The sequence below is a fragment of the Thamnophis sirtalis genome, unplaced genomic scaffold (genome assembly GCF_051295495.1).
Source record: "Thamnophis sirtalis isolate CommonGarterSnake01/CBP01778 unplaced genomic scaffold, rThaSir2_p1.2 scaffold_2, whole genome shotgun sequence".
In the NCBI taxonomy this organism is placed as follows: domain Eukaryota; kingdom Metazoa; phylum Chordata; class Lepidosauria; order Squamata; family Natricidae; genus Thamnophis; species Thamnophis sirtalis.
In genome coordinates, this window is record NW_028261382.1 from 118413555 (window position 1) to 118427054 (window position 13500).

At 35.0% G+C, this 13500-nt stretch overlaps 1 protein-coding gene across 1 annotated transcript in view; it reads left to right on the forward strand.

The window, feature by feature from the left end:
* CSMD3 (CUB and Sushi multiple domains 3) overlaps window positions 1–13500 on the forward strand; it is a 669496-nt gene that overhangs the window by 287145 nt on the left and 368851 nt on the right. The window contains exon 7 of the mRNA XM_087706764.1: window positions 3403–3717. Within this exon, the coding sequence (XP_087562890.1) occupies window positions 3403–3717 (315 nt within the window). The remainder of the gene's footprint in view (window positions 1–3402; window positions 3718–13500) is intronic.

A 13500-nucleotide genomic window follows, 5' to 3' on the forward strand; every position in this document is an offset into this window, starting at 1 on the left:
TGGAACTGTGACTTCTCTTGTTTTATTAGTGTGTGATTTTTTTAAAAAAAAATGTTCTACCACCCTTTTTATTACTATTTTAATTTGTCATCATGTTATGCATCTCATTTCTGGTGTTTCCCTTTCCTCTCTTCTCTTTCCAAAATTCTGTTGTCATGCAGCATATGATAATTGTAACTGAATGCATATAGTTTACTGATTGAACTGATTGAAACCATGAACTTTTACAATCTGAAGTATCTACCATTAAGAAGGTCATGTAAGAGCTAAAATGAAAGGTCTTCTCCTGTTAAACTGTTGTCAGCCTGAATAAGCATTACATAGTTCCAGGGGGGGGGGGGACTCTTTGAGCAAGAATAATGCAACTATATAATTGTTGCCTGCCAAATCATTGACAATCTACTCATTTTAGCAGTGCTATAGTGACAATGCATTCAGCTTGGGAAATGCAGATCAAAGAGATATTTGATTATGGTTTATGAAATGCTATACTTAAAGCTTTTTGGAATGTTGTGTACTTGCTGCAAAGCTGAAAGTATCTTTTTAGAGAATGGTTTGAATAAACTGAATCTTTTTAATGAGAAAAGTCTAATTTTTACATTTTATGACACAATGGAAAATTAAAGTAGATGTATTACTTTATAAATGTTACATTATTGAACTATCATCAGGGAGATCAGTTTTTGTATATTGTTTTATCTGTAGCAAATAGTAATAGTAATATAGTAGTAGTAGTAGTAGTAGTAGTAGTAGTAGTAGTAGTAGTAGTAGTAATAGTAATTTAATAATATTTTTTTAAAAAAAGTTTGTTTTATTCCATTCAGATTATTTGAAGTGTAGCAGAGAAAGAGAACTTTTTAGGCTTGGTAGTTATTGGAATAAGGCTAAAGTATAAGGCTAAAGGGAAATTGGATTCCTGCTGGATATTTATATCATGTGAAACATTTCTGTAAGCATTTTGATAAAATATCAGAGTTTGCCATTTGAGCATGAAGGAAATTGCAAGAGTTTGTGTGTGATTTGTTATAAATTCTGAATACATCCTAAAATGTTATTTATGGAGGAAAGGAAGGGAAAGGAAGGGAAGGGAAGGGAGGGAAGGGAAGGGAAAATATAGAAATATAGTAACCAGCAATCTTGGAATATCAGATTTCATGGAATGCTACTATATTTTGGGTATAGAAATGTATTTATTTTCTCATCTCTATCCCAAATATCAGCAATGACATGAAGTCCCAAGATGGGGATCAATATCTCAATGCCATTTTCCATTTGTGTATATTGAAGTTTTGACATCCCTCGGTCATGCTTGTCTATAGTTTCAAATCAGGCAGGCAAAAATACAGGCTGTTTTAACAAAGAATGTAAAATCAAAGTGTAGGAATCAACCACACATTCAGTATTTCAAGACAGAATGAAAGCTAACAAGGCTAGTGTCACCAATGCCTACATATTGTGTTTATTGGAAAAGAAGGTGAATTTTTTTCTCCTCCAAACATTTATTTTTTTAAAAAAATAGAGAGTAGATTTAGATTGGCTAACAATACAATAAAGGAAACTCTTGTTTTAAAGCAGAAGATTGATAGATAAGAGATGAGAGATGATGAATGGGCGGACACATAGATGGATATTCCATCTACATTTTCAATACTGAAATGTATGAATATTATCATAATTTTGATAAAGAAAGTGATAGAAGAAGAGCGCTTAGACTTCTTTCAAATAATAACATATAATATTTCTCGATATTTAGCAGACTAAAATCTGTATGACATGATTAATATCTTAGATAACTTTCAGAAAGATTTCTATTTTCTTTTTCAGGGTTCACCTTTACCCCCCCTGAACCTACTGCATTTCTTAAAGTTCTATTTTCACAAGCGAGTGATGTTAATAGTAATTTAATTTAGTTGAAGATGACTTCTGAAGGTGATGCCAGAATACTGATAGGAGAGATTCCTGCTGATAGCTTCTGAAGCTTAATATTCCCTTTCATACTTCCATTGTGCAAATATTGTAAGAAGGGCTGGGTATTTCTTAGATCTATTCCTTGTCTAAATACATATTATACACATAATGTCTATTTGATTTAAGTGCCCCCTTTTACTTTTCTACCTAATAGTTTGAAGCAGAGGTGAACTCCGTTAAAACCAATAGCTTAAAACAAGCAAATAGCTTTTCCCTCATGGAAAGAACATTTCAATTAAGATTCTGTTTCCTCTTCTCTCACATACAAGCTTTAAAATTTGTACACGTATAAGCAGCCCTCTGATTGCCCTTGTACAACTTCTAGGCATGCACACTGATGGGGAAAAGATCAATGACACATTCTTATGCCTTATGAACTCTATGTAATTGCAAGAAGATTCCCCCCCTCTACTTTTTAGATATCCTTTGTCAGAATGAAAACTATAACGTATTTGGCATGTAAGAACAATTCTGCTAAAGTACTACCTGGTAGATGTTTGATGACAGGTGGTACCACTTTACTGACCATATATATTCTTGGAAAAGTTAAGCAACATGAGAACTAAAACTAGGCAGTGGATTTAGTAGGTAACTCAGAAAACATCTTTTGAGAGATACTAGTATAAAACTACTTCTATATTATTGTCATGGACATGTACGTTTATTGTCGTGAATATTGATGTACCAGGGTATGAGCTCAATTCAAAGACTTTATTTTTATTCTTTATTTACTTTATCTGATTTCTCCACTTTTCCCCACAACCTATGCCGAAACCTTAGCAAGTAAGACTGGCCTGAAGTCAACTACAGAGCTTTGTAATTGAGGATGGACGTAGTAGCTCTCCCCACTTCTAATCCAGCATTTTAACCATTGCACCATGCAGAGATCCCAGGTGTAATAGTTTAAATGATTATTGAAATGCTGCCACTATGGTGAATCATTTCTGGTCTCTACATGTCACATGGCTTTTTTCCCTGTCTATTGCACGTTTTTAGTAAAACATGCCATCCTCAGATAGTCTCGTAGGAGAACAGTAAGAAAGAAAGAAAGAAAGAAAGAAAGAAAGAAAGAAAGAAAGAAAGAAAGAAAGAAAGAAAGAAAGAAAGAAAGAAATCAACTTATTTCCAACCTTCTAATATTGTTACTCAGTTATGCATTGTGTATTCTTGACCCCTTTTCCACCTGGCTTACCTTTGAATGCTATGATCGTAGGTACATGATGTTTGTTGATATGTTGCACATATGTTCTCCGAGTTTGGCAGATTTTATTTTAAACTGACAGCCACAGAGTTGCTAAGTTATGGTAAATGTTGTAAAGACAGGGCAATTTTATTTGATTAACTTGATCAAGAGAAATTAAAAAAAAGAAAACAATATATACACCATTCCAAAGAAAAAAAAGTTAGCATCTAGTGCTACTATGTATCCCACAGGTTCTTCTTCCACTTTGACCCAAACTGACTTCACTGGTGAGTTAGAGGAACATATTGCGGCTACCGGTGGTGATAATACCTTTGCTAGCACATCTGCTGATGTTACTGTATCCAGTCTTACTACTATCACCAGCCATAGAGTTTCCGAAGAGCAGCGAGGGCAAGCCGTCAATCTCAGAAACTCAGATCTGGAGCTCACCACTTTCAAGGACTCGCCCTCCCTTCAATCAGCAAATGCGCAAATTACAAGAAGACGGCCAAGAAATGCTGAGCAGATAGAAAGAACTAAATCGCTTGCAGTTGTTACACATAGAGGTATTGGACGTTCTTTTACTTGTGTCCATTTAGTCATCAGCAATAGGGGGTGCCGACTGACACTATAGATTTATATATTTACATATATATATTTCCTGATTCCGTTAATGAGAGGGCAGGAGAGGGTCAGTTGGGAAGTAAATGGGTGGAGAGAACATCACTGTTACAATTTGTGTAGGATATGCAAGGCTTTTTTCTTAGAAATGACTGATTCACCATGTTTAGCCCCAGAATTCAGAAAGCGTGGCATTCTTGTGCCTTGAGCAAACTAAGATTAATAGCATTTAGCAACAACATTTAGACTTATACTCCGCCCCATAAGTGCTTTACAGGTAGTCCTCGCCTTATGTCCACAATTGAGCCCCAAATTTCAGTTGTTAAGTGAAACCTTTGTTAAGTGAGTTTTGCCCCATTTTACAACTTTTCTTGACACAATTGTTAAGTGAATCAATGCAACAAATAAGTTAATAATCTGGTTCTTAAGTGAATCTGGCTTCGCCATTGACTTTGCTTGTCAGAAGTTTGAAAAAAGGCTTCACATGACCCTGGGACACAACAAAGGTCATAACTTTGAACCAAGCATCTGCATTTTGATCACGGGGATGCGGCAAAGGTCATAACTATGAAAAAAAATCACCATAAATCATATTTTCAGTCCCATTGAATGGTTACTAAATGAACTATTGTAAGTCAAGGACCACCTGTACAGCAGTTTACTATGTAAATGTCATTTGCATACTGTCCCCAACAAACCTATTCCTCATTTTAGTGACCTCAGAAGGATTGAAGGCTGAGATAGCCAAATGCAGATTAATATGCATTCTGGTCATGAATAGGAAATATAGACATATAAATTATATGGCCCATCTCGTAGTTCAAGAGCAACTGAAACACTTCTATTTGTATGGCGTCTATTACCTGTTTCCTTTATTTTTCTTTCCAACCATGAGAATCAATTCACTTTCTGCATGGTTCATTTTTCAAGTGATTCTCACTCCCATTTTCATTAAATAATGGCCTCCTCCCACATAACATGGTACAGTTAGGTATAAGCATCAGCAGAATAATTTTATTATTGTTGTTGTTGTTGTTATATAATACATAATAGTAATAATCAAGGGACGTGGTTGCTCAGTGGCTAAGATACTGAGCTTCTTGATCAGAAAGGTCGGCAGTTCGGCAGTTCGAATCCCCAGTGCCGCGTAACGGAGTGAGCTCCCGTTACTTGTCCCAGCTTCTGCCAAACTAGCAGTTCGAAAGCACAGAAAAATGCAAGTCGAAAAAATAGGAATAGCAATACCTTTGGTGGGAAGGTAACAGCATTCCATGTAACTTAGTCATGCTGGCCACATGACCATGGAGACGTTTTTGGACAGCGCTGGCTCTTTAGCTTTGAAAGAGAGATGAGCACTGCCCCTAGAGTCAGGAACAACTAGCGCATATGTGCCGGGGAACCTTTAGTTTTTACCTTTAATAGTAACAATAATTCAAAAGTAACAAATTGTCCTGTGGAAGTTTACAACAATAGCATTAATCATTGCATACTGAAGTAAGCAAAGGACAGGTAATCAATGAGAGGTTTTAAAATGAAAAAGTTGTTCAAAACAGTAATGTTCTTTATTCTAATTATTTTTTTTGCATCATGCAATCCAAATTTAGCATATGAAATAACTTTGGTAAAATACTGAAATCTGAACAAAAAAAAAAGGTTCAATGTGATCAAAGATTACACAGACATACATATGTGTGTGCACGCACACATTACATAAACATGTGTGCACACACAAGTGTGTATGTGTGTGTGTATTTGTACAATATTGTAACATGTTATTTAAAGCTGTAAGATGCCCTAATTGAAAACAGGAACTAATTATATCTTATTTAGCTTGTAGCTAAGTAAATTAATGTAAAATATATTTGTTTCAACTTATTACTTATTCATTACAGAAATTTTAATAGTTGCTCTTAATGGAAACTCAAACTGCAGTAACAATTAAAATAAATAGGGTGGCATTTAAAAAATGAACAGCTTACAATCACTAGTAAAATAAAAATAGATCCAATTAGAATGTAATGGAAAATGCAGGCCTCTTTGCCAGACAGTTCAAAATAGCTGTTTTATGACTAGGTAATTGTGCTGGGAGACATCATGTCTAAGAAGAACACCTTTATATTCTCATAATTGTGAAATGAAAATAGGTACAATTCCATGTATTAAAAAGAAAAAATGGGAATACTGTTTGCATCTTTGTGACTTAAGTTTAATATTGGAATATAAGATTGGTCAACCAATAAGGATAGTTTGAAATCATAGAGCAGAGGTAGTCAACCTTTTTAAACCTACCGCCCACTTTGGTATCTCTGTTAGTAGTAAAATTCTCTAACCCCCCACCAGTTCCACAGTAATGGTGATTTATAAAGTAGGGAAGCAACTTTACTTTATAAAATGTATAAAGCAGAGTTACAGCAAACCCCTACCGCCCACCATGAAAGCTGGAACGCCCACTAGTGGGCGGTAGGGACCAGGTTGACTACTACTGACATAGAGCATGTCAATTACTGTACTATGGAAGGCATTTGTTAGTTTGCAGTTTTCTAGCTTATAGTTTGACTTACCCAAATGCATCAATGTGCAAGGTAAGAAATATATCAATTATAATAAAGCATTGGTCAAATATGTTACACAGTTTTGCTGCAGGATTGAATTTGCCTCTAACTTGTTTCAATAAACGGAGACTTAATGTTACTTCTGAAATTGTGGTACAATTTTATGAAATAAATAAAATGGATTAATTGTTTCCCCTATGTACAAATTTGTTTATGGTACCATAGGTTAGCTCAAAGATAGGATGGCAAGCAAAATAGTCTATTTCTTTCTTATTGATCTGGTCTTACTGCTAATAGATTGACTGATTTGCTTCTACTGACATATATTTATACATTTTTAATATACTTTTAATATCAGAAATCATTATATGGCTTCAATACTAGATGCTAATGGAAAGGAAGCAATCATTTTTTAAAAAGATAGGCTACCTCGGTAAATTATGTCTGTGAAGCATTTTAAAATTGGTCCAACTCTTTTCAAGTTCTGCTATTATTGCAACAGGAATAAATGGGGGATATTTTTTTTCATTTATCTGAAGGTCTAAGTTGTTGCTTTTTAAAATTGTGCTTCTGATTATGTTGGTTGTGCTATTTCTAGTCTTTATCCTAATTTTCCTTGATCTCCTTTCTCACAAACCCATTTCTTTCTTGTGGTGTCATGACATGGCTGAATCATGGAAAATCAATTCTTTATTGACTACATTACATTATTGACAAAATCATGAACAACTTGTAACTTCCAATTTCACCAGTATGTAATATATATATATATATATATATATATATATATATATATATATATATATATATATATATATATATATATATATATATATATATATATATATATATATATATATATATATATATATATACTCACAACTGTGATCTAAATGGCATATTATTTAAATATGGGTGAACACAGTGGCAAGGCAATAGGGGTAATTAGCCATCATTGTCTGTATGTGTGTGTTTGTGCTTTTGTGGGACGTGAAAGGCTGCAGAATTCATAACTATGGCAGTGGCAAGTGATATTTTTCTCCAGATGCAATAAAACTGGGATATTGTTCCAAGGGTTTTTTTAATTTAAAAAAAATGCAACTTCAACAAACCTCTTTTTTTTCTTTCCCATTGAAATTTGGAAAGAACCCATATCACCAATATCCATTCACATTTGGGTGATAGCTCCTTGAAAGAGCTAAGATATTAAAGAAAACAAAATGGGTTTGGGGAATGTACCCCTGCAGTCTATGAGTTGTACAGCCCTATTTCACATCTAAGGAGAAAAAAAAAACATCTTAGATGTGGTGGAATGTAGGCGTGATCTTGGGGAATGAGAGGAAGAACTGTCTAAGAAATAATTGGAGAAGTTTCCAATCAAAATAGAGCTTGAAGGGACCTTTGAGGTCTTTTAGACTCCCTGCTCAAGCTATTAGACAAGTGGCTGTCCAGTCTTTTCTTCAAAGCCTATAATGATGAAGCACCCACAACTTCTGATGGCAAACTGTTCCACTACTTAATTGATCTCATCCTTAGGAAGTCTCTCCTTAATTCCAGGTTGCTTCTCTCCTTGATTAGTTTCCATTCATTGTTTCTTGTCCTGCTTAATGGTCAGAGAAAAAAAAATGGAAATCAATGTTAAGATCCAGCAGTTAAAAATTGTGGCAGAAAGTTTTGTACTTTCTGGATTGCAAGATTCTGTTAATATAGCTTTACAATAAAGTAGATTTAATGCAGTTCATTTTGTTTCCTATCTGATTTACATGGGAGACTGACACAATTTATCTGTAAGTAGAATGATAAACTGAAGGAATATTAGGAGTAATATATGGATTTGAACTGAGTAGAATATATTTTGGGGTTTGTAGAATGCATGACAAACCTGTGACCTTGAGTTGGATCATGAGCCACGATGGCACAGTGGTTAGAGTGCAGTACTGCAGGCTACTTCTGCTGACTGCCAGATGATTGCAATTTCGCAGATCGAATCTCACCAGGCTCAAGGTTGATTCAGCTTTCCATCCTTCCTAGGTGGGTAAATGAGCACCCAAATGGTTGGGGACAATATGCTGCTCTGTAAACCACTTAGAGATGGCTGTAAAGCACTGTGAAATGGTATATAAGTCTAAATGTTATTGCTATCATCCTTTGAGACCAAGTCTGATTTGAGGTTGATCATGTTATTTATTTCTTCATTACTAATTTTATTTACTGCCCATCTGACAATTTGAGGCAACTCTTTTGACCCCAATTCTGGATGGTCCAAAGATCATCTCTGGAACATCTTGTCTCCCAAAGTGAGGTTGGCCCCAAGCCTTTCTACATGACACAAAAGAAAACACCAGCCTTAAGATGGCGAGTGGACCTTGCTGAAACATTGCCAAGACAATCTCAATCTTACATGGGAAAAGACCCGAATACAACAAGACCAGCATACACACACACACACACACACACACACACACACACACACACACACACACACACACACTAAAAGTGCACTCTTATTCCCTTAAAATGAAAATGGTTCAAATTGTATTAATTGCATCAAATTAATTGTCATTAACATTAATATATGCTTATATTCCATAGATTTGTGGCTTCATAAACATTCTCATAACTGTCCGTATTGGGAAAGGAGTATTAAATGATGAACTTGCAATGTAAAAATCATTCTGTATTTCCATCCAACCTGAGGATGAGACTCAAAGTCATATGCGTTGTGACAATGTGATTTGAGTTTTGTCTGTTTTGTTGTTGCTTCTTTTGTACTTTGGACCAGACGCTTACAAATATACACTTTTCAGAAATGAATTTATTACTAAGATAGAATTTTTATCAGATATGTGCCACATTGATTTCTAAATTTAAATGCACGTCTAACCCCCATACTGTTTATTAATTCCTGCCTATTAAAAGATACACCAATTAAATATATCTATAATCTGACTCATCATGTAGAAAGTAATATAAATAGCTTTAAAGTAAATATTCAGAAATTGTTATCCAATCAAAAGGGCAAAGCAGTCTTAAATCTTGGAAAGGAATTGATATTAGTAAGGCTGGATTTTTCTGACTTTTTGGGGTATAATAGGGAGAATTGCAAGATTTTGTTAATGCAGCATATCTCAATAAAGTATAATCTGAGTCTTCCTGTAGAGTTGGTTCTTAATCTGATTTACTTTTTAGGGCTAAAACATCAACTTATTTTCAAGATAAATTGAGTTTAAACCTTATACGTTAGAAAAATACTCAAGATACCAATAAGCACTATGAAAAAATGGATAAATTAAAGACACAATAAAACACCAGCAAATAAAGCTGTCCAATCTTTAAATGCCCGCAGATGGAAAGAACCATTCACTAAAAGGTATAAATTAAATATATTGAAAATGGAAACCACTTTTCATTGGCATGTAAATTGGGTTTCAAACAGGGTTAGAATTGTAATAAACATATTTTAAGGCTTTATGGTTCTTTTAAGGCCTTGAAACTCTACATTTACTCTGCAATTTTATTGTTGGAAGTTACACTGAATACCACGAAGAAGTAGACTAGAGCATAAATTTGAGCGAGGAAACTAACAAATATGCTCCTAGCAGTAGATGACAAAGATTTATGGGGAGAGCATTCCTGACTTTCAGTGCAACAATGAGAAAGGTGCAATTCCTTGCTAAAGAAAAAAAAGGCTCTTGCAGAATGCCTCTCAATTATCTGTGTGGTGAAATTTGTGTAAAAATAGAGATGCATGACCATTATTATATGTTTGGTCAGCCAGCCAGCCTGAGATTAAGGTTGGATTTGGTATTTTTATCTACCTATCTGATCCTTCCCAAGGACCCAGTATAGGCAGATGTTCCTTTGTAATATTAAAGGTATTGCCATGGGATGTAAATTGCTCCAAATAAAGCTGCCTTTTGCAATTGATTGAATGTGATTTTGTCAATGCCAATGGTGTTCAAATGGTGGTCCAGGTTTACTTTGGGAATTGCTCCCAAAGTGCATATTATCATTGGTACTATCTTTGTTTTCTTTTGCCAGTTGTTTTATTTTTATTTGCAAGTGTTTGTATTCTGGGCTTTTCTCCAATATTTTCTATTCTATTCTGTTATCTTCCAGTACTGCCATATCCATTCTCCAGTTTTTTTCCCTTATATCTTATTGACAATTGTTAAATCTCGGGTCTTATGGTAGTATTTGTCTGTTAGAATTCTAAAGTCCCAGGGCAATTCAGCATCTTCATTTTCTATCATTTTGTCTATTTAGAAGTCCAACCAGGTTTTGTTTGCAGACAAATGGTATTACTTGCAAATGTTACAGTGAACTATTGCCAAACCCAGTGTGAACATCTGGTTGTTGTGTGATGATTAATAATAATAAAGTCTTCAACTTGATTCACAGTCTGGGAGTTGAAAATTTTTAACAGTTCAATTCCTAACCAAAGATCTAAGAGTTGTTAAAGTAATGTCTGTATATAAAGGTAGCGTTGGGTAAGATTTTTTTTTTTTTTTTGGCAAAGTTAGAATATTCAAGTCTGATAAGTTTATAACTTGTATGTATGTAGGCAACCCTTTGGGTATTGCTCCAAGGCATCCTATTACTTTTGATACAACCATTAATTTCTTCCTCCACCATCACTCAACTTCAATTTGCAGATTACAGTATTTCATTATATTTTCCTAGTTGTTTCTTTTCAATTTGTGCATGACCTGGTATTGCAATATCAATGAACCAGACTTTTTTCTTTTCCACAATAGTGATGTCGGGGTGTTGTGAGCAGATGTCTGTCTGTCTATCTGTCTGTTGTTGTTGTTAGTCCAGTTTATGCTATAAGTTTTCATTATTGCCTTTTAGTTACTTTCTTTTTGTATTTATTTATGATGAAGGACCAAATGTGCACTCATAAAAAAACCAAGAGTTATGTGCAATTTTTAGTCCCCTTATTTCTAAACCAAAACATGTGTGAATAATGTTATATTTAATAGTCATCTCTTATTTTCCCAATTATTTTCTACACCCAAAGGAATCAGATCACTTTCTTCCCAATTCTGCTTTGTACGCCTGTTCCCCCTGCAACATAATAATGAAAAAAAAAATCTTTTTCAAGGTTTCTTAAGGGCTTTAGCATAAGCCTCAAATATCCATAAAATCTTTTTAGCATGGCTGCTCAATTCTCCATTCATATACCTCTGATATTGGAGAAGTGCCCAAGAACAGTTCCATATTATATTTACTGCTCAGACACATTGGACTAAATAAAATGACAATTTTTTAAAGAAAAAAAAAACACCCAAAGTTTCTGTTTGCATTGTTGTCGGTTGGGTGGATCTATGATATATTGCTATTTTGGAATATTCTTTCAAATTTCATAAGTCAGAAGTACATACTCATTTTAATTTGATGAACTATAGCTTGCATTGAATTCAAAAAGTTTAACTATTATTCACTCTCCAGAATAGAGGATATATCTTTCTATATTGGTTTGCCTATTTTTTTGTCGATAAATTGTAAAATTTATCCAGTTCCTTTCATTTTATTCCCAATCCCAGTTTTTCCCCCAGTTACTTTGACATCTGTTTACCTAACAACTGTGCCTTCTTATATCGGTCAATGACAACTTAGAATAGCAATAGCAATAGCAGTTAGACTTATATACCGCTTCATAGGGCTTTCAGCCCTCTCTAAGTGGTTTACAGAGTCAGCATATTGCCCCCAACAATCCGGGTCCTCATTTTACCCACCTCGGAAGGATGGAAGGCTGAGTCAACCTTGAGACGGTGAGATTTGAACAGCCGAACTGCAGAACTGCAGTCAGCTGAAGTAGCCTGCAGTGCTGCACTCTAACCACTGCGCCACCTTGCCACCTAGAAAGTTGGAGAGAAATCTAATTCCTCTTTGTACAAAGCCTTCTCTTGAACTTTTGAACTTTTGAGATATCTCCATGATCCATTAATAGCCTGAGATAGAGAAGAAGAATAGAATCTATTTTCCATCTTTGTAGATATTTTCACCACTATCCCTGTCAATTCACCAGACACATCCCTGACAAATTATTACATTACTTGGAAACATGAATTGTTATAGGTTGAGTAATTATTGCTCTCAGTGCTAGAATTATGCTTTAATCACAACACTTCAAGTCTGGTTTAATTAAGATAGTTATGTTTTATTCCGGCATTACTTAGACTTCAAAAAAAGATCACCAAATTCTTTTGTTTAAATAATAGAAGGGACATTGTAGATTGGACTTTCATTGAAATTATTATTTTCTTACATAGGATATGTAAGAAAATGCACATCCTTCCAGGGGTGGGCTTCAAAATTTTTAGCAATAGTTGCTAAACTCTGTCCAGTCGCTGGGTGGGCATGGCCATAGTGGCTATGGCCTAGTTAGCCTCCTGCACAATGGCAGGGGAGTGGGTATTTTTGCCCACCCTGGGTTCCGGAGGCTTTTCTTGAGCCTCTGGGATGGTGAAAACAGCCTCCTCTGGGCTCCAGAGGCCCTCTGGAGGCCAGAAACAGGCCCATTTCTGGCCTTCTGGAACTTCTGGGAGGTCCATTTTTATCCTCTTGAGCACTTACCTGGCATCCCAAACAGGCCACGTGGGGACTCCTGGGAGGAGCGGGGTTGGAGGGGTGGGGCAGGATGAACGGGGCCAGCCAAGGGTGGAATTTGTAGGTTCTCTGAACTGAGCAGATTCTTAGCTAGCGATTCTCCTGAATAGATGCAAACCCGCAGCAGTCCACCCTGGCATCCTCCCAAAGAAAACAACAATATCTCCTGTTGTAAAAACATAACTAATAAATCATTATTTATATAAAAAAGTTAGTTGTTGCATACCACCTCAGGAATAATGATTTTTTAATGCACTTATAGTTGCCATGCAGAATTGCAGGCAAATATGCCAATTAAACATACCGAGTTATTTTAATCAATGAAAATGTAGCAGGTTTTTTTTTTCAGAACAGGGCATATATTATTACTGAAAAAAGATCAGTAATATGATGAATCAGATTTTTTTTTAAAAAAAATTAACTGTGTAGTCTTAAATACTGAAATTTGTTATAATGATTTTCTTGTTACCTAATCAAAAAGACCATTTCATATTATTTGTTTCATGTAAAGTTTCCAACTTTGTATGAATAAGGTATGTATTAGTTCACATTATACTTTTT